Source organism: Microcaecilia unicolor, chromosome 10, assembly GCF_901765095.1.
Source record: "Microcaecilia unicolor chromosome 10, aMicUni1.1, whole genome shotgun sequence".
In the NCBI taxonomy this organism is placed as follows: Eukaryota; Metazoa; Chordata; class Amphibia; order Gymnophiona; family Siphonopidae; genus Microcaecilia; species Microcaecilia unicolor.
The window spans coordinates 194,289,193-194,316,299 of NC_044040.1; the positions used below are offsets into that span (position 1 = coordinate 194,289,193).

Genomic DNA, 27,107 nt, shown 5'->3' on the forward strand with positions numbered 1-27,107 from the left:
AATATATATTCTTTTATTTCCAACTGACGTTTTTCAGAAAGATTTGTGGGCATTCAGACGTTTGCAAGCTGGAATTGGTGATTAGCTAGAAAAGTTCAATTGCTATGATAGATAAGTGGTATGGCTGCAGTATTCTAGTTTCCTTCAACAACTTTGTTTTTCCAAGGAGGAAAGGTAATATATAATTTATGACCCTTAAGATCAGGTTATTGTTGGGTTAACCTTATGTCAGTTTTATATTAAAGTGAACGCACTATTTCTATCTCACTTTCTTGCTGGTATGCACAGTACTTGTTGTCGGGGCCAATCTATAACCAGTGTACAGAAAAGTACCAGTCCCCCTTAAGCAAACTCCTTCACAGGCCCACGTTAAGGCCTGAGAAGTTCAGCCAGGAAAGGTGCATTAGAGCCAGGAGAGTTAGACGTCCAGAGGGGTAGCCATGAAGTAGGAAAAACTTTTTACCTTGCAAACTTTGTGCACGCTGGTAGGAACCAGATCCTCTAATTTTGGTTGCTACTGAACTCAAAGTCCATGGAATTGCCAGGGTGTCTGATAGGGGACGGTAAGGAAGAATGGAACAGTAGTGTTCATTTTGGCAAGAAGATTAGTCTGTGGCATTCCCTAACCCTAAGTTAATGGCCTGTGAGAAGAACAGGTTTCTGTATATTTTTTCCTTTTCAATCTTACAAGATTTTTAAACCATGCTTTGGCTATGTTTTGTGAAGGCTCCTGGCTTTACACCCACTCACGCTATCGCATAGCAACAATGGGTAACCCACTACAAAAATGTTGGCTAATGAGGAGACCTGTATACGAAAATGCAAAGTGACTTTGCATATGTGACTGTTAATGAGAAATAATTGCACAAGACACTTGGAAATGTGCAAAAAAAAAGTAGTTTTGTGCTATTCTTCATGTAAAGTGTATTTCTTCAAAGTCACTTGCTCTCTTATCCATTTGTTTTCTTCTATCAAGCGGGTTATTCCTTTGCTATTCTACATCATAGTATCTTGTCTCTTTATTTAATGGACCTCAGTGTCCTACCCTAATACACTTCTCTATTTACTTATGCCAGAATTCTGCATGAATGTGGAACACAGAATTCCCCAGTCGTGCGGAATTCACCATTTCCCTGCAGAATCTGTAGGGCCATGCTAATGGACAGACCTCCTCCACTGTTCGCCAGACTCTCTGCCCGCTGCCCCCCAAGCCTATCTTTCCATTCCCTGGTGGTCTAGTGGCCTCTTTGGGGGGGGGGGGCAGGAAGGAACTCCACTCTTTCCTGTCCCGCTGCCGCCGCTCTCTAGCTAGTGCCATGCTTTATCAAAATAGCCACTAAGACTTCAAGCACAGGGCCGTGCTGACACGGTAAGCGAGGTAAGCAACGCAGGGGGGCGCCGACCTCTGATAGTCTGCAGGGGGGCACCAGAGACCCTTGGCACGGCCCTGTTCAAGCAGTAATCTCATGAGACTACTGCATGAAGTCTCGGTGGCCGTTTTGCTTACACCCCAGTGTCTCCACTTCTGTAGCTAAACCTGTTACCCCCTGACACACAAACATGCATTTCTCTCCTCTCCTGCTGCTGTTGACTGCTTGCTTGCTCCCCCCTCCCCAGCACACAGGTTTGGCATCTCTTTTCCACTACATTTATCTTAACGTTTATCAGACTCTTCATAAGGTTTCTGGCAGCGATTCCCACTTGTTAACCTGTAACAGATGCTGTTGCCTTCCCTCTGTTGCGTTAGGCTGAGGTGAAATAGGATAGGCAGGGGAGAGGAAGTAATGCTGGACAAAGGAGGGGAGTTAACATTTTTGGTCAGGATTAAAAAATTGAATCCTTGATAAAGATTAAAATAAATTAATAGTACATTAAATGCCCATAAATATTTATGTTGGACCTGTTTTAATATCCTTTTGAGCTCTTTATTTCATGCTTCTCCAACTAAAGGTGAAAACCATGGAAATGTATGTTAAGGATGTTTGGAACAGAACTGAAATCAGTCTGATGAAACCTATATTTTCAAATGCACAGTTAAGGTAATGTGTATTGCTAGATGCTGTTTGTGTGGGAGAATCTTTCAGGTTTCACAAATTAGTGTGATCAATGCAAGAAAAAAAATAGAATAATCATTGGAAAAATTTGTTCAGTGAGGTCTTTCATCATGACACTTTTGAAATACTTTATTTTTAAATTTTACTGTTTCTGAACTTGGATAATAATTCAGACATGCAATACTTCATATCCTAGAGTGAAAATTAAAATATTCAGCTGGCCATTGTAGGTTGATTGACAATGATAGATCATTTGTGCATAAGACAAGCTTCCGTAATTGGTCTTTATGCAGGCTATGAAAAGATTGAGAATAATTTGTTTCTACAGCAATTACATCATTTAAACACAAATATATGGAGAACATAAGAATAAGAATATCCATATTGGGTCAGACCAATGGTCCATCGAGCCCAGTATCCTGCTTCCAACAGTGGCCAATTCAGGTCACAAGTACCTGGCAGAAACCCAATTAGTAGCAACATTCCATGCTACCAATTCTGGGGCAAGCAGTGGCATTCCCCCATTGTCCATCTCAAAAACAGACTATGGACTTTTCCTCCAGGAACTTGTCCAAACCTTTTTTTAATCCCATATATACTAACCGCTGTTACTACATCCTCCTGCAGCAAGTGCCAGCCCTTAATTATTCTTTTAGTGAAAAAAATATTACCTTCTATTTGTTTTAAAAGTATTTCTATGTAATTTCATTGAGTGTCCCCTGGTCTTTGTACTTTTTGAAAGAGAGAAAAATCGATTCACTTCTACCCGTTATACATCACTCAGGATTTTGTAGACCTCAATCATATCCCCCCTCAGCCATCTTTTTTTCCTAACCTCTTTAGCCTTTCCTCATGTGGGAGGAGTTCCATCCCCTTTATCATTTTGGTTATTCTTCTTTGAACCTTTTCTAATTCCACTATATCTTTTTTTTTTTTTTTTTTTTTTTTCCCTTGGGAGATATGGCAACCAGAATTGAACACAATACTCAAGGTGAGGTTGCACCATGGAGTAATACAGAGTTATTTTAATATTCTTGGTCTTTTATTTTGCATATCTTTCCTATTAATTCCTGGTATCCTGTTTGCTTTTTTGGCTGTCGCCACACACCTAGCAGAAGATTTCAGCGTATTGTCTATTGTGGCAGCTAGATCTTTTTCTAGAGTGTTGACTCCTAAAGTGGACCCTAGCATCAGGTAACTATGATTCAGATTATTCTTCCCAATGTGCATCACTTTGCATTTGTTCACATTTAAATTTCATCTGGCATTTAGATGACCAGTCTTCCAGTTTCCTAAGGTCTTCCTGCAATTTTTCACAATCCTTGTGTGTTTTCACAACTTTGAATAGTTTTGTCAAATGCAAATTTAATCACTTCACTCGTTGTTCTGTTTTCCATATCATTTATAAATATGTTAAATCGCACCGGTCCCAGTACAGATCTCTGCGGCACTCCACTATTCACCCTCATCCATTGGGAAAAATGGCCATTTAACCCTACCCTCTGTTTTCTGTCCAGTAACCAATTCTTGATCTACAGAAGGACACTGCCTCCTATCCTATGACTTTTTAAATTTCTCAGGAGGTGGCCCCGAGGTGGCTTTACCTTTTTCAACAGCTCCCACTGTTTTTGAAAGGGAAAGAACGGGTTTTAAACAGGCTGATGCAAAATTTTCTCTGGCGGGGTAAACGTCCTAGACTGCCCTTGTCAGTAATCTTCACCCCCAAAGAGCAGGGCGGGTTGGGGCTTTTGAGTTTAAGGTACCTTTCGATTGCATGTGCAATGCGACATGTCAACGATTGGTTTCGGGGAACGGCCGAGTTTTCCAATACTGTGGCCGAGACGACAATCTTCCCCGGGACACATTTTAGTTATCTCCTGCACACAGGTTACCGCTTACCGCCCTTAGCATATCACCGACATCCCTTATTGTATTCACTTAGAGCTACTTGGAGGTGGGTGTGTAGGAGACACAATTTCAATGCCAAAGTTACACCGCTGCTCTCTATATGCAACAATCCAGAGTTTCCTCCGGGGCTGGTTGCTAGTGTCTTTGGCCGGTGGAGGACAGAGGTGTTGTTTATTTGTCTCAAGTAGTTAATGAAGAGGGGCAACTTAAAACACTGGCTGCTCTTACAGCAGAGTTTGGCATTCCTGGCACCCACTATTTTGCATACACACAATTAAAACACTACGTGTCCTCCCTCATGTGGTCTGACCTCACAGAAGATGTAGTAGATATTCTCACAGAGAATTACTCGCTTGAGGCGCAGGTATCTGTCCCCCTGCGGTTTCATCTTCAGCAGCGGAAGGACACCACCCAAGAAATAAATTATATGCGGCTGGCTGCAAGTTGGTCAGAGGACCTGGGGTGTACGCTTACACTGGAGAATTGTAAGAAATTCATTAGGAAAATTCATTTGCAACACCTGTCAGTCCCGCAGTGTGAAAAGTTATATAGATTCTTCATGAGGACATACTTGGCACCAAAGAGAGTAGCTCGTATAACTGAAGCCTGTGATGGGACCTGTACCAGGTGTGGGAGTGGGGCAGCCACACTGGGACATATGTTCTGGCTCTGTCCATTGGTGCAGCAATTCTGGGGGGCTATTCTTCACTCCCTGTACTCACAATGGGGGTGCTCTTTAGTGTGTGACCCTCTGATTTTATTTTACATCTACAAATTTACAGAGAGGCCGCCACCGGGGTTTAAGAGATATGTACAGTGGGCGATACTATTTGGGATTTCCACAATTCTGAAAACCTGGCGGTCGGAGTTGAGACCCCCTCTGCCATGCTGGCATGCTCTGATGATTCAGCAAATGAAGCTTGATAGATGCAGGGTGCGGACATTGGACAGTGATGAAGGGGAGGCGTTCCGCAAACTGTGGGAACCTTTGTGGCTGACCATGCCCTCACGAGCGAGAAGTTATATCTTGAACATCTGATTGACTCACAAGGGGGGTGGGGAAAAAGGGAAGTGGGGGGGGGGGGAGTTACTTAGTTTAGGATTTGGGGTTGTAAAGCTATCGGTTAATGGAAAACTCAACATAGCTGATCTACGTTGTAATGTTTTATGTCATGCTTGTGATGTATTATGCAGCATATGTTGACAATAAAAATGATTAAACATAAATTTCTCAGGAGGTCTCTCGTGTGAAATTTTTGTCAAAAGCTTTCTGAAAATCCGGATACACTACATCAACTGGCTCACCTTTGTCCACATGTTTCACATGTTTAAATACGACTTCAAAGAAATTAAGTAAATTGGTGAGACAAGACTTCCCCTGGCTGAACCCATGCTGAATCTGTCCCATTAAACCATGTCTGTCTATGTGTTCCGTAATTTTATTCTTTATACTACTTTCCACTATTTTCCCTGGTCTGTATTTTCCCAGATAATCCCTGGAACCCATTTTTAGTAATCGGTGTTTCAATGTCCACCTTCCAATCTGCAGGTAATGACAGGATACAGATCACTATCAATAGATCAGCAATTTTGTGTTGAGTTCTTTAAGTACCCTTGGGTGTATGCCATCTGGTCCAGGTGATTTATCATTCTTTTTAACTTGTCAAGTTTGCTCAGTACATCTTCCAGGTTCACCGAGATTTCTTTCAGTTCCTCTACATCGTCACCCATGAAAACCATTTCTGGTACAGGTAGATTTCTTACATCTGCTGTAAAGACTGAAGCAAAGATTTCATTCAATCTCTCCGCTAAGGCCTTGTGCTCCCTGAGTTCCCCTTTTGCCCAACCATTTCAGGTACAGGTAGAGCTCTTTTATCTTCCGTAAAGACCGAAGCAAAGATTTCATTCAATCTCTCCGCTAAGGCCTTGTGCTCCCTGAGTTCCCCTTTTGTCCAACCATTTCCGGTACAGGTAGAGCTCTTTTATCTTCCGTAAAGACTGAAGCAAAGAATTCATTCAATCTCTCCACTAAGGCCTTGTCCTCCCTGAGTGCCCCTTTTGCTATTTCATGATCTAACAGTCCGATGGATTCCCTCAAGGCTTTATGCTTCTACTGTATCTGAAAAAGGTGTTACTATGAGTTTTTGTCTCCACGGCAAGTTTTTCTTCATATTCTCTTTTAGCCTTCTTTATCAGTGCTTGTCATCTAGCTTGACACTGCTTATGTTGCTTCTTATTCCCTTCATTCAGATCCTTTTTCTATTCTTTGAAGGATGTTCTTTTGGCTCTAATAGCCTCTTTCACCTCACCTTTTAAGCACGCTGGCTGTTGTTTGCTCTTCTTTCCACCTTTGCTAATATGTGGAATACATCTGGTCTGGACTTCCACAATGGTATTTTTAAACAAGATCCACGTCTGATTTAAAGTCCTAACCTTTGGAGGAGCATAATCTGTCTGTGTTGAGGAGTGATTAGAAAAGAACCGTTTCACTTAAGTGGAAAGGTAGCAAGACATAATCCTGAACCACCATATATAACAGGGAGATGAGGAAGGGGAAGCACGCAGAATGTATCCATAATGGATGAAATAAAGAAACTAGACTATACACCGGATCATCCCTTTTTATGGAAGCTGTAAAAAAAACATCTAGTTGCACAGGTCCTACAACAATCTACTGGGGGGGGGGGGGGGGGGGGGGGGGATATAAGACAAATCATGCCTCTGCTGGTTTGGCCATGTTTGCAGAATGGAAGCATTGCAACTATCAAGATGTCTACTCTCAACAATCGACCACATTGCTGGAGGATTGTAAAAACTGCTCCAAGACAGATCTAGCGCAGGTAAAATCAAAGCCGAGGCAAAACAGCACCACCTCCTGCATGGATGAATTTATTGCAGCTGCTCAGGACTGAATGCCTTGGAAGAGACGTACTACAGATGCCCTTGTCATGGCTGCCAAGACACCTGTTCGACTGCCCTACTGGTTCTATATCATTGTCTTGCCTTCCAGATACACAAAATCATTAACAATGCAAGAGAAAGCTCTAAGTGGGAACAGATTGACAGTGAATAAATCACCTCCTACCCCCAACTGGTTCCTTCATTTCCAAATTTGCTCTATTTGGAGCTTATGCATTAAGACTCGGTTCAACAAGGCAAATTCTAGACATTTACAAATACATCTGGACAGATGCATCACTGATTTTTAGAATTGTTTTATAACATTGCACCTTTCTTTAAAAATTAGAGATTTAATCAGGGTGGATATAGAGTAGCATACGCTGAGCAGATCCTGGCACAATGCTATTGGTTAAATATAAAACAGGAAAATACATTTTATTAATAACTCTCGACTTGTTTCTCCTGTAGAACAGACCAGTTTAAAACTGTCCTTCGCAGATTAGCATTTGCCCCTTCAGTTAAATTGTAAGTTATACCCTTATGCAGCTGCCAGCAATAATATCTGCTGTTTCAGCCCAAAGGCAGAATTATTACATGTAGTGAAGTATGGATTTATAAACAATGAAAGCTGTCACCTTGCAGAAAGTGCTGCGGTGATTTTAGATTGATGTTATAAAAAACACTGCAAAATGCAGTCCACTCTTTCCTGACTGACGCAGATGTGGAATGATCTACCTACAGACCTGAAAGCTATTAACGAAGTAACTAACTTCCGCAAATCTCTGAAAACTCATCTCTTCCAAAAGGCCTACAAGGAAAATACATTGCCTACAAACTACCTCAACAAATCACACAATTACCACAGCTCACCTCTAACTTACCTAACACTTCCCTGTCTATCCTCCCCTACCCAATCTTTAAACAGCAAGAATTGAACTTGTCATAATGAAACGACTATGCTTATCTTTTCTTACCAACATTCAAACCATGAGAAATGTACCTGTTAACACGAAACGATTATGTCGTAACCACACTCTGTGAGCCTACAAATAGGTGGGGAAAGGTGGGATACAAATGCAATAAATAAAATAAATACAGTAAAGTCGGTGGAAGATACAGTAAAAAAAAAAACTTGAATTCTCTCAACATGATCGGAATTTATCCTATGGGCTCTGTCTGAGAATTTTTAAATGTATGCATAGTGTGATGGGATGAGGGATGTGCAACATACTTCTTGCCTAAAGCCCTTCTCCATTCTCTCCCTCCCCACCCGTGGGTTAATCCTTCCTTGATTGCATACTAACAGTGTAGGTGCATGCTGAATTACTGATAATCGATGTGAAACAGAAGAAACAAATCTCCGCAAGAGTATATAGTGTATGACCAGACAGCGAAGATGACTCAAAAAGTGGAAGACGCTCCAGATAACTGTTTTATTGAAGGGTGAACAAGACTCGACACAGCTGTGTTTTGGCCTATGAGGACTGCATCAGGAGTCTCTTGTGTTCAACAGCTATATCCACTTGTAGTATTTGTCATCAAAAGTGTATCTAAATGGAAGCTTGATGCGCCCTGTGCGCCGGAATAAAACAAAGCTATAGTTGGCAATAAAACCTCGAGGGTGAGCTCATAATTTAAAAGCAGTAAAACCATTTAGATACACCTTTGATGACAAATACTACAAGTGGATATAACTATTGAATACAAGAGACTCCTGATGCAGACCTCATAGGCCGAAACACAGCTGAGTCTTGTTCGCCCTTCAATAAACGGCTATCTTTATCTGGAGTGTTGTTCACTTTTTGAGTCATCTTCGCTGTCTCGTCACACACGAATTACTGATAATGCCTTACCAGTGTGTTAATTCCCTAATCAAGGGGCCCTTTTATTAAGCTGTATCAAAAAGTGGCCTCCGCTATGACTAGTGCGTGGGAATAGCGTATGCATGCCAAAACTACAGCAGGACTCCTGAGTGCTCCCCATGGTAGTGTGTTTTTTTTTAACCCGTGGTAAGCTTGCATTCATGTATACCGCAGTGTAGTAGAAGGACACCTAAATAACTCATGTGCAAGAGTGTGTGCAGTAAGGTTGCCAGAAGTCCCCTATGGTTGGGGAGAGAATTAGGTGCTGGACTTGGGGGGTGGGGGAGGCAGTGAGAGAATTAGGTGCTAGATGTCGCAAGCCTTTTTCCTGCAGTAGAGCAGAAACCGCACTGTTTTGATCAGTGGGTAGAAGTTTAACTTTTATCTAGGGGAGGGTGTGTAGTGCTTGTACTGGGCTGGTTAATGAGGCTGGGAGCGGGAGTTATTGAAACAGATGCTACACTTCAATATAAACATGTTGACGTGTATTCGTGGAAAATTTAAAAATAAAGCACAAACTCCTCCCCAAAGGAATGGAATCAACTTTGTGGTCCCAAAAGGCAGCACTACCGTGCTTTTTATTTTATTTTGAGCATAGTTGATAGCAGCCAGCATATAAATTTTGCAACTAGATATGTAGATTGTAAGCTCGGTGGAGCAGGGACTTTCTTCATGTTCAAGTGTACAGCGCTGCGTAAGTCTAGTAGTGCTTTAGAAATGATAAGTAGTAGTAGTAGTAGTCTTGGGATTCCGGAATCTTGCTACTCATTCGGATTCTGCACAGAATCTTGCTACTATAGGATTCCTGAATCTTGCTACTCTTTAGGATTCTGCACTGAATCTTGCTACTCTTTGTCCTTATCCCTTATTTGTCCTGTTTGTCTGTCCTAATTAGATTGTAAGCTCTGTCGAGCAGGGACTGTCTCTTCATGTTCAAGTGTACAGTGCTGCGTACGTCTAGTAGCGCTTTAGAAATAAGTAGTAGTAGTAGATATATTACCAGCCCATATAAAAGAATTAGAATTTTGTGTGCAATTTCATTGTTGTAACCACTGAAAGTGTGTTTGATCCTCTGCAGTCATAGCAACACCATACCTAACCTTATCTTTAAGGCTGTGCAATTTGAAACCATCTGCATGTTCCTCTGGTAATAAATAATTGTGTAATAAATCATGCTGGTTTTGTGACATCTAGCTCCTATCTTTCCAGACTTTAGTATACAGTCTATTTTCTTCTTTTAAAACACTGTGGTGTATTGTGTAGAGAAAAAGAGAGATGGTTTACGCTATGCTATGAACAAAAAAGCTGTGCACCAACAGGCTGACCTCTTTGTGCAGTGACTATGGGGGTAAACCTATGTAGACATAGCAGCATTAAAAGGTGACCTGCAGTAGCCCCAACGCAAGTCTTTCCCATGTTCTGAAACTAATACTACTGATCATTTCTATAGCACTGCTAGACGTACACAGCACTGTACACATATGCAGGTACTTTCTCTGTCCCTAGAAGGCTCTCAAGCTAAGTTTTTGTACCTGGGGCAATGGAGTGTCATAAAATGCCTAGCCACCCACCTGGCGCTACCTCGCGGCCACTTAGAGGGTCAGGTCTGCCTGCACCTGCCACTTGTGCTCTACACTAGCACCCTCCTCCCACCGACTGGGTCCCAACTGCCTCTGGGCAAGTCTCCCGCTCTCAAGTTATCCCCAATGATTTCTAGGTTACTGGGGCCACACACCCAGTGATTCCATAGTTCCTAGAAAGCACCCACAGACCCAACACACAAACCACCAGGAATCTTAGTCCAGACAAGCAGAGGCAATAAACTAAAAATGTTAATTGTCATGAAAAATTAGAATAATGAACAGAAAAGGTGCAATCAGCAAAACAATAACAGGTAACTGAAATATGATTTGCTTCAAGCATTGTGGTGCCATATCCTACTATATAAATGAAGGCTGACCGACGTGCCACTCTATTTACCGAAGTCGCGGCGGCAGTAAAAGCAGCAAGCAGGCAGGTTCGTCTCCGTCCTTTGCTTCCCTGCCCTCTCAGCATCCCGCCCTTGTGGAAAGGAAATGACATCAGTGGAAGGCGGGACGTTGAGAAAGCAGGGAAGCGAAGGACGGAGGCGAGCCTGCCTGCTTGCTGCCTTTACTGCCGCCGGTTCGCCGCTGCGACTTCAGTAACTAGAATATTTTGCAGTGGGCAGAACGGAATGTAGGGGAGCTGCCAGCCCTCGGAAAAAAAGGTGCCGGTACACCGTACCGGCACAAAAAAAGCACTGGTGGGGTAGCTCACTCTTTAACAGCACCATGTTCTTGATATTATTTTAGAATAGGTGAAGTCTGGATCAGCTGTGTAATGTGTTTTTCTCCGAGGACAAGCAGGCTGCTTGTTCTCACGACTGGGTTGACGTCCGCGGCAGCCCCCACCAACCGGAAGAAGCTTCGCGGGACGGTCGGCACGCAGGCCACGCCCACCGCGCATGCGCGGCCGCCTTCCCGCCCGTGCGCGACCGCTCCCGCCAGTTACTTTTTTTCCGCGACTGAGAGAGTGGTGCGTTTGCCTCTCTCTCTGTTCAGCCGCCGGATTTTCGACCGCGTTTACGCGGATCGTCGCTTGGACCGTTCGGTTCCCTCTGTTTTTGTTTGTATTGTTTTAAAAAAAAAAAAAAAAAAAAAAAGAAATTTTTTGCGCGTGTGGAGCACGCGCTCCCCTTTTTCCCTCGCTTTCTAGCGGGGACGCCACGTTGCGGCCTAGTGGCCGCTCGGTTGGTTGATTTTTTCGTGGTGTGATTTTAGCCACCATTGCCGACTTTGACTTCGCCGACGCGATTTTTCCGTCGATGTCCTCGAAGGTCCCGAGTGGATTTAAGAAGTGTGGTCGCTGCGGCCGGCCGATCTCGCAGACCGACACCCACGCTTGGTGCCTCCAGTGCCTCGGGCTGGAGCACAATCTCAAGTCGTGCGCTTTGTGTCTCGGTCTCCGGAAACGGACTCAGGTTGCGAGGCAAGTTCTGCGGGACCGTCTTTTTGGAATGTGTTTCTCCATTGATTAAATTATAATGCTATGTACCCAGAGTTGTAAATTCTCTAAATGCTGAACTGTTCTTCGATATTTGTTTTTTCCAAGTGGCTTGTTGCCACACACCCTCAAGTTGAGCGCGTGAAATTTGACTAGTCTATAGCAGTGATGTATCCCCCACCCCTTTTATACGAAGAGGGCCGCATGAATGTCTGTACTATCCTTAGCGGGCCGCACACTGAAAATTAACAAATGTGCCGTATAATTCGCTGCCAGCAAAACTCGAAGTGGTGACTGAATGAACATGAATGATTGCCAGTAATGGTTTCTTATTGTATACTTCCGTCATTACTTTAAAAGGTCGATGAGGTCTCTGCCACTATTGTGAAAATGTTTGCAAGATACAGTACTTAAAATTACCAAAACTTTGGGTAGTGATAACTTGTGCGTTCCGTTTTCTGTGTGTGCTTCTCATGGTCTCGAGAGCTGCATAAAATTCAGTGGTGGATCGCAGATTATCCACTTCCTGTCCTAACCAGTCTAGTTGTTCTGGATATTTGTTATGCAGACTCAAATCTCATATGTAGATTCATTATTTGCTTTGCATGCATATGTATTTTATTATAGAGGACAGTCTTGAGCACGAGATGCAGCACATTCCCTGTAAAAGAGAATCTGTTATCTTAACATCTTCTGTGCAGCTTTTAAGAACTGCTGACAGCAAATGAACTTCAGCTTCATCAGCCAAGTCTTCATTTTTGACTTTCAGGATCCATTTGAGGCAACTTTAACTTGGAGAAGAAAACAAATCGGCATTTTATTACAGAGAGTTCCAATGAAAAGCAGAAAGTACACGTATGTAAAGTTAATGCCGGAGCTTGCACCGTTAGCTCCGCCGCTCCCAATACAGCCTCTCGCACGCTGAATATTTATCTTGGCTGAAGAAAACTGGTGCCAGATTTCAGGCTTCTGCCGTCACTGAGAGATAAAGTTTTTACAGCTATGTTCTCATTTTTCCAGAGTTTAAAATAACTCTTCTGAACAAAATCCATACGCGTCTTAATGCTTCCCAAATTTGCACGTCGTCATGAATACTGTTAATGACTATGCCCAGGTTATACTGGAAATTTCAATCTTACATTGTTTTAGCAAGTGTAAGAATAAGTGGATGATTGTGCGAGGTAGCTGCCTCATCCAAGAGGCCCTTTCCCTTGCCCACCACTCGCGCAGTTGTGTGCAGTAATACACTGACTTCTGTCGCTTTTAATCTTCATCCAGGCTATGCGCTTTCCCTAGCCTTGATTACTGTAATGCAGTACTCCAAGGTATTCGAAAGAAAGATGTCCAGAATGCAACCATCTGCCTCTTAACTGGGGCAAAACGTTTTGATTGTGTCACACTGCTCCTCGGCGAAGAACACTGGCTACCCGTTACATTCCGGATCTCCTACAAAACACTCCTAATGCACAAAATCTACCATTCCGGCCAATCACCCTATTTGTCCCGATACTTATTCCACCCCCCCACCCCCCACCAGGGTCCTCTGTTCTTTGCAGGACCAGTTACTTAATTTTTTTATTTTTGTTACATTTGTACCCTGCGCTTTCCCACTCATGGCAGGCTCAATGCGGCTTACATGGGGCAATGGAGGGTTGAGTGACTTGCCCAGAGTCACAAGGAGCTGCCTGTGCCTGAAGTGGAAATTGAACTCAGTTCCTCAGACCAAAGTCCACCACTCTAACCACTAGGTCACTCAATGTGGCCGCGCAGGCTTCTGTTTCTGTGAGTCTGACGTCTGCAGGCTTCTACATGGAATGTTGCTAGTGGAATAGCAACATTAACATTCCATGTAGAATCTCCAATAGTAGCAACATTCCATGTAGAATGTCCAATAGTATCTATTTTATTTTTGTTACATTTGCACCCTGCGCTTTCCCACTCATGGCAGGCTCAATGCGGCTTACATGGGGCAATGGAGGGTTAAGTGACTTGCCCAGAGTCACAAGGAGCTGCCTGTGCCTGAAGTGGGAATCTAACTCGGTTCCTCAGTTCCCCAGGACCAAAGTCCACCACCCTAACCACTAGGCCACTCCTCCACTTTAGATTTCTGCCCTCTGTTCTATCCATCTATCCTCCATACCAGTGTTTCCCAAGTCCGGTCCTGGAGTACCCCTTGCCAGTCAGGTTTTCAGGATATCCACAATGAATATGCATGAAAAAGATTTGCATATGATGGAGGCAGCCAATGCAAATCAAGTTTATGCATAGTCATTGTGGATAACTGAAAACCTGACTGGCAAGGGTGGGGGGTACTCCAGGACCGGACTTGGGGAAACACCTCTCTTTATACTCTCAGATATTCAGCGTAATGAATCCTCTCCTTCGGAATGCTATTCCCCTAGCCCTTTGACTAGAACCCCGCCTTATCCATTTTTAAGGCCCACCTGTTTACTTTTGCTTTTGACTCCAGCAGCCTTTCGTGGACTGGTGGTTCAACGGAGGTTTCGTAGTGGTGTCTCCAGGTTCTCCTAGCTTTTTCATTGTTTACTGCTGACGTTCCTTTTTATTTTCATCTCTTCTTGGATTTCACTTCCCTGTCCCCATTGTAGTTCCTTTATATTCTGTTGCCAGTTCTTTGATTTTTGTATCGTAAACCGCTTTGGAAAATGCTGTTCAACCTTCTGACTCCTATGAATGACCGTGTAACCTACTACTACTTACTTCTATAGCACTACTAGACATATGCAGCACTGTACACTTGAACATGAAGAGACTGTCCCTGCTCCACAGAGCTTACAATCTAATCAGGACAAACAGGACAGGTAAGGGAGTTTACTTAAGGTGGGAATGATAAAACAGACAGCTTGACCTTTGCTATTACAGTGGAACTATAATCTAACAAAACACTCTCTTGACACTCACTGTCTCTCTCTCTCTCTCTCTCTCTCTCTCTCTCTCTCTCTCTCTCTCTCTCTCTCTCAATAGCTGTTGTGCTAGTACCTTGATAAGGTAGGTAGTCTTTGCTGGTTCCTTTCTTATCATTTACCATGTATTTTTCTTGATATCTGTCCCCTGCACGCCATGAGAAACATAATAATCAACTGTGTTTACTCATCCCAATTCCTCCTATAGATGCAAGAGGAAGAATATTTGTTATCTCCAGCTGTTTCCTGGTACCTTGACGATCTGTTCTTGCTCACTGGCACACAGCAATCTTATTAATTTAATTCATTGTGCATAATTGCATCTGTGCAGCCTGATAGGATTTTAGAATGTTCCAGAATGCTAGCTTTATTTTAAATAAACCAGTGTAGACATCTTCTCTACTTCAAAGTTTTTGTCGTTATTGCTTTTGTTTTTAATTAGCAGCTTGAGAAATTAGCTACAAAAAGCAGAAGAATGGTCTAATGTTTGGAAGTTAAAATGTAATGCAAAGAAGTGCAGGGTGATGTACTTGGAGGAGTGGTCTAGTGGTTAGGGTGGTGGACTTTGGTCCTGGGGAACTGAGGAACCGAGTTAGATTCCCACTTCAGGCACAGGCAGCTCCTTGTGACTCTGGGCAAGTCACTTAACCCTCCATTGCCCCATGTAAGCCGCATTGAGCCTGCCATGAGTGGGAAAGCGCAGGGTACAAATGTAACAAAAATAAAATAGATACTATTGGAGATTCTACATGGAATGTTGCTACTATTGGAGATTCTACATGGAATGTTGCTATTCCACTAGCAACATTCCATGTAGAAGGCAGCGCAGACTTCTGTTTCTGTGAGTCTGACGTCCTGCACGTCAGACTCACAGAAGCAGAAGCCTGCACGGCCACATTGGTGATCTGCAAGGGCCGACTTCTACGTGGAATAGCAACATTCCATGTAGAATCTCAAATAGTAGCAACAGTGGAGGAGTGGCCTAGTGGTTAGGGTGGTGGACTTTGGTCCTGAGGAGCTGAGTTCGATTCCCACTTCAGGCACAGGCAGCTCCTTGTGACTCTGGGCAAGTCACTTAACCCTCCATTGCCCCATGTAAGCCGCATTGAGCCTGCCATGAGTGGGAAAGCGCAGGGTACAAATGTAACAAAAATAAAATAGATACTATTGGAGATTCTACATGGAATGTTGCTACTATTGGAGATTCTACATGGAATGTTGCTATTCCACTAGCAACATTCCATGTAGAAGGCAGCGCAGACTTCTGTTTCTGTGAGTCTGACGTCCTGCACGTCAGACTCACAGAAGCAGAAGCCTGCGCGGCCACATTGGTGATCTGCAAGGGCCGACTTCTACATGGAATGTTGCTAGTGGAATAGCACTAGTGGAATAGCAACATTCCATGTAGAATCTCAAATAGTAGCAACAGTGGAGGAGTGGCCTAGTGGTTAGGGTGGTGGACTTTGGTCCTGAGGAGCTGAGTTCGATTCCCACTTCAGGCACAGGCAGCTCCTTGTGACTCTGGGCAAGTCACTTAACCCTCCATTGCCCCATGTAAGCCGCATTGAGCCTGCCATGAGTGGGAAAGCGCGGGGTACAAATATAACAAAAAAAAAAGGTGCTGTATGTGGTAAGGGGTGAGAGGCTGATATGCACATACCGAAGAGGGACCTTGGGGTGATAATGTCTGAGGACCTGTAAGTGCTGGAACAATGTGACCTAGCAAAGTCAGAACCAGAAGGATGCTCAGCTGCTAGAGAGCTACATAGAACGGGAATAGCGGGATTCTCGCAGATATGGTGGGTGGGGATCCCCTCCAGGACTGCGGGGATCCTGTGGGGATGGACCAAGGTCCGCAAGGATGGACCCGGATCCTGTGGGGTTCCCGCAGAATGTAAAAAGGAGCTTTGCTTTCCCTCCATACCTTGGATCACCCTGGTGGTCTAGCGGCTTGCTTTGGGGCAGGAAAAGTCCCCATGCTTTCCTGCCCACTGCTTCTGATCCTTTTACCGCCTCTGCTGCTTGTTTAAAATGGCCGCCAAGAGTTCAACCTAGATTTCAGTTGAGATATACATGCAAATGTTTGATTTATTTGGCGGAACGTTTAAGTTTTTTCGATGAACCTCCTCAGCTGCAATTTTTTTTTTTTTTTGACGGGAGAAGGGTCTCATTAGCTATTCCATAAGTGGTCTAGGTTAACCCTCACTGTTCTTAATTTTGCTATAAGACAGGATTATTTGCTTTGTTTCCCCCCCCCCCCCCCCCTTTTTAAACTTCTTTTCTGTTTCAACTTTCTCTGATATTTCTGAATTAATCCTCGTTGTGGTCTAAGCCTAAGAATATTAAGTGTTTTATGTTTATATTCCTTAATTTGTATTTTCCTTATTATGGCTTTGTACATATCTTTCAAGTAATTTTAAAAAACTATTTTTTCTCAAAGAAATGTTAAGTTGATCAGTGATAAATGTTAGGGTTTTTTTTTTTTTTTTTTAAGATATGAGGTTGAATAGACTGTTCCCACTAAGCTGAGCAGGAATCCTCCAACTGCATTGCTCCCAGTGGAGGGGGGGGGGGGGGAGCTATTTCACAGGCAAGCTCTGCAGGAATGTAGAGATTTAAAAATACAGTATTGTAGTAGTACCACCCCCCCCCCCCCCCCCCCCCCCCACTGGGAGCGATGCAGTTGGAGGACTCCTGCTCAGCATGGTCCCAAGGAGCCCTCTAGGAATAAAACAGCTGACTAGACAGCAGACTCCCCTGTCTTCTGTCATCACCCAGTAAACTTAAGTTAACCAGATAAAAATTTAAGTCTGCAGGTGGAACTCTCCAACAGGGCACTCAAGGGAGAGGGACTGAGGCATGACAAGAGTTCACCCCTCAAGAAAGAACAGATGTGGGAAGGAAGAACCAGAGTTAGGGACCTGGGAGCTCCCAGGTAGGGTTACAATATGGCTCCAGAAAAAGGAGGGCATATTGATCCACTCCGGGTTTTGCTTCCTTTGAAAACAATGGAAGTAAAACCCAGACTGGCTCAATCTGCCCTCCTTTTTCTGGAGCCATATGGTAACCCTACTCCCAGCTCTAATTCCAAGGTACAGATAAACCGCTCAGAACCTCGAAGCAAAGTATCTTCTTTTTCAGACTTTTCCTCTCAAACTAAGCACCAGTTTTACCTCAGCCTATCTGACTGACTGGACAGCCAGAATATCTTTTGACTACCGACTGGAGATGAGAATATACTGGCTGTTGCTAGGCTGCACAGAATGTGGTATCTTAATTCAATAGTCGTTAGTCTGTACCTTCTGGCATCTAGATGGTCAAGAGGGGACAATAAGTAATTATTTTAATGCTCTAGGACAGTTAAGTTTTAAGACATGGCAAAAAGAGTTTTAGACTATTTAACCTAGTTTAATAAATAAGATTTGCTTTTTTTAGGATTTTCAAACTGTTTATCAATAAACCTACAAATTCTCTTCTGTCCCAGTCCCCAAAGCACAGAACAAAATGCTCACTTACCCAGAGAGATGTCCTGAGAGAAGAGAACTCCCTCAGGAAGAAAAAAAAAACATTACAGAGGTTGGAGTGCTCAAGCCCTGGAAATAGCTATGATAGAGAAGCTGAAAATAAATAAACCAGATAAGATAAGTTGTAGGTCCTTTTAGGAATTTTAGAAGTTGTAGGTAGAATCACATAAGCTATGCAGGATGGAGGGGTCACCTGTTTTGAAGATGTGGGTTCTGTGCTGTATAAAAATGCATGTTTTGTTTCTAGCACGTTGAGAAAAGGTTCAAACCCCCCAAAATATATATGTGTGTGTAATATTTCAGGCTTATGCTGTTAAGTGATTTTGTGTGCTCTTGTTTTCATAACTTTTTAAAAGTTCGTAATTCTAACCCTCTTTTTATTTTTTTTTCAGACCTGAACAATGTACTTCCTCGGCTTGTTGTTGTTGCTGGTTTTGCACACTGTGACCTTTAGTGCAAATGTACCCAAGGAAGCCATGACTGAGTTCTCAGTAAATATTTACCATAAGCTGCGAGCAACTGGAGAAAATGAGAATATTGTCTTTTCCCCCTTGAGCATTTGTATTGCTTTGGGAATACTGGAGCTTGCGTCCCATGGATCCACCTTGAAGGAAATTAAACATGTTATGGGATTTGACTCCTTTAAAAATGGTATTATTTTATCAAAGATTTTTAGATGTATGTTTAGTTCTGGGATACTACTACTACTACTACTATTTAGCATTTCTATAGCGCTACAAGGCGTACGCAGCACTGCACAAACATAGAAGAAAGACAGTCCCTGCTCAAAGAGCTTACAATCTAATAGACAAAAAATAAATAAAGTAAGCAAATCAATTAATGTGTACAGGAAGGAGGAGAGGAGGGTAACGTGTGGTAAATTCCACATGGCACTTAGCACACACTAATTTGTCAGTGTGCAGTATTTTTATTTAATGAAGTATCTTTTTTCAAGAACCAGTGGGAGAATTCCTGGCTTTCTAGGATCCTAGGCACTATCAATTTGATAGACTTCAACTAGTTGGTGTATAATCTCCTTGGGTAGAGAAGAAGAATACATTTGAGCCCATTCAAGAAAAAATAGTTCTCATCCCACTGGAAAGTTTTCAAAAGTGTAAGGCTGAAACCCATTAATATCTAGCTTTTAATTCAAAGCATATACTAGCCAACAGTGGTGGTCAGCGTTTTTTAAACACTGACCATCGCCAACTAAATGAGGCTGCGATATTCAATACTTGGTCCTTGTCCAGGCACTAGAATTGAATATCGTGTGACAGGTCATGTGCAGGCCATCAGAATTTATGCGGATGCCAACCGATATTCAGCAAGGACCTGCTTAAGGGTATTTGGCCAGGTCCCAACCTCCCTCCCCGAAATATCAGGAACCCCCCCCCCCCCCCCCCATCTGCTTGATCCCTGGTGGTCTAGCGGAGAATGGGCAGGAACGATGTTCATTGGATTCCTGCCGATTTACGGCTGCCCCTTCCTCTAGTGGCAGTCTCTCAGTACTCTATAGTACCTTATAGTGGAGGAGTAGTCTAATGGTTAGTGCATCGGGCTTTGATCCTGGCAACCTGGGTTCGATTCCCACTGCAGCTCCTTTTGACCTCGGGCGGAAGATTTCTGTTTTACGTTACTGGGAAGGAGGGAGAATTGGAATACGTCAGGCCGCTGCCTGGAAGTATTTTGCAAGTTCCAGCACATGCATAGCTAAGGGGCAGTTAGAGCTGCTGTTTGTGTGGTTATATATACCTGCTTAGCTTTGTGTGACGTCGGCCCTGAATATTGTCAGCATCCACTTTACGGCTGCTCCTCCCTGACTCTGTCCCTTGTTACCTCTGTGGCCCAATACCAAAATGCACTTGGTGGGTAGTCCATTTGCTGTTTACAATAAAAAAAATACTTTGATATGCTCTCTGGACTTTCCTCACTTTTTTGTTCCTTGCTCCAATACCAAAATAGCCAGGACTTATTTTGTTACATTTGCACCCCGCGCTTTCCCACTCTTGGCAGGCTCAATGCGGCTTAAATGGGGCAATGGAGGGTTAAGTGACTTGCCCAGAGTCACAAGGAGCTGCCTGTGCCTGAAGTGGGAATCGAACTCAGTTCCCCAGGACCAGAGTCCACCACCCTAACCACTAGGCCACTCCTCCACTGTTGCTACTATTTGAGATTCTACATGGAATGTTGCTATTCCACTAGCAACATTCCATGTAGAAGTCGGCCCTTGCAGATCACCAATGTGGCCGTGCAGGCTTCTGCTTCTGTATGTGCAGGACGTCAGACTCACAGAAACAGAAGCCTGCGCAGCATTCTACATGGAATGTTGCTAGTGGAATAGCTGAAACCACTTCAGATCTCCCTCATACACGAAACTCTTTGGTGACTTAAATACTCTTCACATATCCAAAGATAAGAACTATGTGAATGTCCACAGCCTACTTGCAGGGAATAAGTTTGCCTTAATAATTGCAAAGCCCAAACATCCGTGTATCTTGTTTCAATACCTGTATAAATTGACTCGTTTTTGGGAACCCTCGGACGATACCACTAAAAGGCAATCTCATAAATTTCTGCCTAGTGGCTCAGCATCTCTTCATAGGGTCTTCCCTCAATTAACTATTAGTGCTGTTTATAATGCTGTGACAAACAAACTCAAAAAGTGCCTAAATTATATACGTGTTATAAATAAATAAAGAACTCATAAAAAACTTATCTTGAGTTCTAGTCCGTGTCTCTCGCTGGTGTAATCCACTTAGGCTTCCCCTAAATTACGCCCGACGCCGCGGGTTTCAAAACTTGCATCAGGGACTCGGGTTAAAAACCGCCTTAGATTCACAACAGTATATGAGCGTAGACATCCGAAAACCATACTGCAGTATGTCTACGCTCATATACTGTTGTGAATCTAAGGCGGTTTTTAACCCGAGTCCCTGATGCAAGTTTTGAAACCCGCGGCGTCGGGCGTAATTTAGGGGAAGCCTAAGTGGATTACACCAGCGAGAGACACGGACTAGAACTCAAGATAAGTTTTTTATGAGTTCTTTATTTATTTATAACACGTATATAATTTAGCCACTTTTTGAGTTTGTTTGTCACAGCATTATAAACAGCACTAATAGTTAATTGAGGGAAGACCCTATGAAGAGATGCTGAGCCACTAGGCAGAAATTTATGAGATTGCCTTTTAGTGGTATCGTCCGAGGGTTCCCAAAAACGAGTCAATTTATACAGGTATTGAAACAAGATACACGGATGTTTGGGCTTTGCAATTATTAAGGCAAACTTATTCCCTGCAAGTAGGCTGTGGACATTCACATAGCTAGTGGAATAGCAACATTCCATGTAGAATTTCCAATAGTAGCAACATTCCATGTAGAATTTCCAATAGTATCTATTTTATTTTTGTTATATTTGTACCCTGCGCTTTCCCACTCATGGCAGGCTCAATGCGGCTTACATGGGGCAATGGAGGGTTAAGTGACTTGCCCAGAGTCACAAGGAGCTGCCTGTGCCTGAAGTGGGAATCGAGCTCAGTTCCCCAGGACCAAAGTCCACCACCCTAACCACTAGGCCACTCCAGTACCACTGCTCAGTTAAATATTCAATTCTACTGTATCCGCCCATGACTCTCCCATTACCACACCCCCCCCTTTTTTGACTCGCGCATAAACATTTCAGTTAAATCTAATTGGTGCTATTATTTGCTTGTTAAAAAGCCTGTTGGCGCTGATTAGCTCATTCAGTCAAATTGTGTGTGTAAATTGGGCGCGCGCACAAATTTGCGCATGCAATTCTTAGCAACTTTTATAGAATTGGGGCTAGTGTTCTGTTGTCTCCCCTATAGCACACAAGGTATATAATTGCGTATAGGTTGTGCGTTGTTTTATTCACTGCATTTTTCTTACAGGCACGTTGTCTGTATGTTTCTGTAGGTGAGGAGTTTGGATTTTTAAAGGATCTTTCCAATGAACTAACTGCCAAGGAAAACCCCTATCTGATGAACATCGTAAACTCTCTGTATGTACAGAACGGATTTCATCTCCACAACTCTTTTCTACAAATGGCGGAAAGATACTTCAAAGCACGTACAGAGAGTGTAGATTTTAAGCAGGCTGCAACTGTAGCCAGCCATATCAACTCTTGGGTGGCGAATAATACAAATAGTAAGTTTTTCAAATTATTTTTCCTTGTGCCATTGTAGAAATATTCCCTACCCCCCCCCCCCCCCCCAAAAAAAAAACAAAAAAAAAAAAACTTAAAAATGCCAACAGGGCATAAGGTTTTTGCATTCAGAGGCAATAGTTCAGAAATGATGATTTTTTTTTGTGTGTGTTTTGTATTAATTACTTTGTACTGTTACTCACACATAAGCCTAGGTAGAATATATGTGGAAAAACTAGTATAAACATCACACAGAATATGTTTCTCTCTGACTCCTAAATCCAGTTGCGTTCCTAGCCTGGATGGCACCCGGGGCGGATCGCCGATGCGCCCCCCCCCCCCCCCCCCCCCCGCCTGCGAAATGACACCCCCCCGGGTGCGGGGGGGTGCCGCGGCGCGTGCCTGTGGGCTCTGACTTCGCTAACTTCGCTCGTTCGCTGCAGCTCCCTCTGCCCCGGAACAGGAAGTAACCTGTTCCGGGGCAGAGGGAGCTGCAGCGAACGAGCGAAGTTAGCGAAGTCGTAGCCCACAGGCGCGCGCCGCGGCGGACCGCCCCCCCCCCCCTTGGTACGCCACTGCCTAAATCTGCCTTCAGTTTTTTTTGTCATGTTTGTTCTTAAAATGATATTGAGTAAACTTTTTTTTTTTAATCATTATAGGCTCACTTCATAGTCAATTCTTTTTTTTTTAACCATCAGAGAACGTGTGCGCGTGTCTTTTTTTTTTTTTTTTTTTTTTTTTTTTTCAAAGCTAGCTTGTGCCAAGAAATTTCTTCTCTATGATTTGTGTGTTTTAATGAACTCATGTGAGGTACAGCATAAGGCCAATGCAGGTAGTTAAAGAAATAATGTAATGGCAAATGAGAACTTTAGTGCCCATTTATTGTGGCCAATTCAGTTACTGGTTTATTGCCATAGACCCTCTTGATCTCCTCACTTCTTGCACCTGATTCAGCCCATACCACCCTTGATTTTGTTATCATTTTTATCTGCTCACTCTCACCTGGGGAGGGCTACTCTATTGTTTTGTTCCTTTCATGCCGTAGGCACAAAGGGATAGAAAGCCCACAGAATGAATTTGAATGCTTCTGTATATGGGTGGTAGTGCTGGGGTAAGAACATAAGGTTTGTCAAGCCCAGTTTCCTGTTTCCAACAATGGCCAATCCAGGTCACAAGTACCTGACAAGATCCCAACACAGTAAAACAGATTTTATCCTGCTTATCCTAGAAATAAGCAGTGGATTTTCCCAAGTCTCTTAATGGCTTGTGACAGAACAGTGTGTTCGAAACCAGTAAAATTGCCTTTATTAAACCTTGAAGTGCATTGCTCTAGTTTGGCCAGCAGGTGGTGCATGTTTTATGTTAAAGCTGTTATAGAAAAGTGAATGCCTTCTTTTAGTTTTCACTCGGTGAAGGTGAATCTACAGTACTGTGAGCAGTATACTTTTAGAACTTGTTGACTGGGCTCTAATTGGCCTAGAATTTGAAATTACCTAGCAGCTGCTGGCTGTTGCTTCAGTTTCAGCCGAAGAGAAGAGAGAGAGAGAGCTCTTTGCTGAAGCCCTGTAAGAAACAGTTATATTTGTAGTAGTAGTAGTATTTGATAACTGGTGAACATCTATATATGCCCTGATCTCCCCAGGTACTTTGTAGGAAGTAAGCAAATGTTTAGTTAGTGTTCTAATTGATCCATATTTCAGTTAACTGTTATTGTTTGCTGATTGCACTATTTTTGTTCCACTGTTTGATTTTTTTTTTAAAAGACAATAAACTATATTTAGTTTATTGCCTCTCTGGGTGGATAAAGAATCCTGGTGGTTTGTGTGTTGGGTCTGTGAGTGCTTTCTGGGAACAGTGGAACCACTGGGAGTGTGGCTCCAGTAACCTAGACATTAATTCATGAAAACATACAGTGGTGGAAATAAGTATTTGATCCCTTGCTGATTTTGTAAGTTTGCCCACTGACAAAGACATGAGCAGCCCATAATTGAAGGGTAGGTTATTGGTAACAGTGAGAGATAGCACATCACAAATTAAATCCGGAAAATCACATTGTGGAAAGTATATGAATTTATTTGCATTCTGCAGAGGGAAATAAGTATTTGATCCCCCACCAACCAGTAAGAGATCTGGCCCCTACAGACCAGGTAGATGCTCCAAATCAACTCGTTACCTGCATGACAGACAGCTGTCGGCAATGGTCACCTGTATGAAAGACACCTGTCCACAGACTCAGTGAATCAGTCAGACTCTAACCTCTACAAAATGGCCAAGAGCAAGGAGCTGTCTAAGGATGTCAGGGACAAGATCATACACCTGCACAAGGCTGGAATGGGCTACAAAACCATCAGTAAGACGCTGGGCGAGAAGGAGACAACTGTTGGTGCCATAGTAAGAAAATGGAAGAAGTACAAAATGACTGTCAATCGACAAAGATCTGGGGCTCCACGCAAAATCTCACCTCGTGGGGTATCCTTGATCATGAGGAAGGTTAGAAATCAGCCTACAACTACAAGGGGGGAACTTGTCAATGATCTCAAGGCAGCTGGGACCACTGTCACCACGAAAACCATTGGTAACACATTACGACATAACGGATTGCAATCCTGCAGTGCCCGCAAGGTCCCCCTGCTCCGGAAGGCACATGTGACAGCCCGTCTGAAGTTTGCCAGTGAACACCTGGATAATGCCGAGATTGATTGGGAGAAGGTGCTGTGGTCAGATGAGACAAAAATTGAGCTCTTTGGCATGAACTCAACTCGCCGTGTTTGGAGGAAGAGAAATGCTGCCTATGACCCAAAGAACACCGTCCCCACTGTCAAGCATGGAGGTGGAAATGTTATGTTTTGGGGGTGTTTCTCTGCTAAGGGCACAGGACTACTTCACCGCATCAATGGGAGAATGGATGGGGCCATGTACCGTACAATTCTGAGTGACAACCTCCTTCCCTCCGCCAGGGCCTTAAAAATGGGTCGTGGCTGGGTCTTCCAGCACGACAATGACCCAAAACATACAGCCAAGGCAACAAAGGAGTGGCTCAGGAAGAAGCACATTAGGGTCATGGAGTGGCCTAGCCAGTCACCAGACCTTAATCCCATTGAAAACTTATGGAGGGAGCTGAAGCTGCGAGTTGCCAAGCGACAGCCCAGAACTCTTAATGATTTAGAGATGATCTGCAAAGAGGAGTGGACCAAAATTCCTCCTGACATGTGTGCAAACCTCATCATCAACTACAGAAGACGTCTGACCGCTGTGCTTGCCAACAAGGGTTTTGCCACCAAGTATTAGGTCTTGTTTGCCAGAGGGATTAAATACTTATTTCCCTCTGCAGAATGCAAATAAATTCATATACTTTCCACAATGTGATTTTCCGGATTTAATTTGTGATGTGCTATCTCTCACTGTTACCAATAACCTACCCTTCAATTATGGGCTGCTCATGTCTTTGTCAGTGGGCAAACTTACAAAATCAGCAAGGGATCAAATACTTATTTCCACCACTGTAATTTGTGAAAACATGGATTCTCCTCATTTGAATCCAGGGGTAAATTTTATATATGGCGCCAAAGAAATCTACAAAGAAAAAAGCACTATTCTACAAAGCATGCTTAAAGTTAGGTGCGATTTATAGAATAGCGTTTACGCCCAGGAATCTCGCCTAACTTTTAGTTACAGCCATTTGCACTAACTAAAACGTGGTGCAGATACCCATGTGTAAATTTAGGCGTGGATGCCCTTATTCTCTTACATAATTTAAAAGAATGCCCCTGATCTGCACATGACCCTCCCATTTCCTGGGGATAATTTGAGAGCGTGAAACTTGCCCCGAGGCGGTTGTGACCCAGTTGGTGGGAGGAGGGTGGTAGTGTAGAGCACGAACGGCAGGTGCAGGCGAACCTGAGCTGTGCTGGGGATAGACCCTCTAAGTGGCGGCGGGGTAATCCCAGGTGGATGGCTAGGCGTTTCGTGACTTGGCTTATGGACTTTTCATTTAGGAAACTATACAAACCTTTATTTAAACCCTGCTACACCAGGCCATTCTCCGGCAACAAATTCCAAAATTTAATTACATGTTGAATGAGAAAATGTTTCCTCAAATTTATTTTAAATTTACTACTTTGTATTGAGTGCCCCCTAGTCCTTGTATTTTTAGAAAGAGTAATCAAGTGATTCACGTCTACCCGTTCCACTCTACTCTCTATTGTAGCTCCCCTCAGCCTTCTCTTCTCCAAGCTGAAGAACCCTAGCCTCTTTAGCCTTTCCTCGTAGGGAAGTCATCCTATCCCCCATGGAGCGATGCAAACTCATAATAATTTCAGTTTCGTTTTCCATTCCTTTTTTAATAATTCCTAACATTTGCTTTCTTAGCTGCTGCACACTGAATAGAGGGTTTCAAAGTATCATCAGTGATGACACCTTAAATCCTTTTCCTGGGAAGTGATTCCTAATGTGAAAACCTTGCATCTTGTAGCTATAGGTTTGAGTTCCTCTTTCCTACATGCAGGGCCGGTCTTAGCATGTGCGAGGCCCTATGCAAACCAGTTTGGTGGGGCCCCATCCTAGCCCCGCCTACCCTAGCCCCGCCCCCACCCTAGCTCCACCCCATTGATAAGATTATTCCATTTTTAGAACATTTTTTTATTTACGAAATTTCAAATAAAGACAAATGAAGCTAAACTTGTACAAAAAAATCTGAGTGAAATAATAAGCACAATGCTATCATGAAACCTCCCCTCCCCAGAAATT

The 27,107-nt window shown here is 43.3% G+C and overlaps 1 protein-coding gene across 2 annotated transcripts in view; it reads left to right on the forward strand.

Moving 5' to 3' along the window:
• The window catches only part of SERPINI1 (serpin family I member 1), a 93,346-nt gene that overhangs the window by 20,368 nt on the left and 45,871 nt on the right, over positions 1 to 27,107 (forward strand). Inside the window, exons 2-4 of one of the 2 annotated variants that reach the window (XM_030216787.1) lie at positions 18,158 to 18,321; positions 18,590 to 18,848; positions 22,133 to 22,363. In XM_030216787.1, the coding sequence (XP_030072647.1) occupies positions 18,599 to 18,848; positions 22,133 to 22,363 (481 nt within the window). In that variant the 5' untranslated portion in view covers positions 18,158 to 18,321; positions 18,590 to 18,598. The remainder of the gene's footprint in view (positions 1 to 18,157; positions 18,322 to 18,589; positions 18,849 to 22,132; positions 22,364 to 27,107) is intronic. The other variant, XM_030216786.1, reaches the window with a different exon arrangement.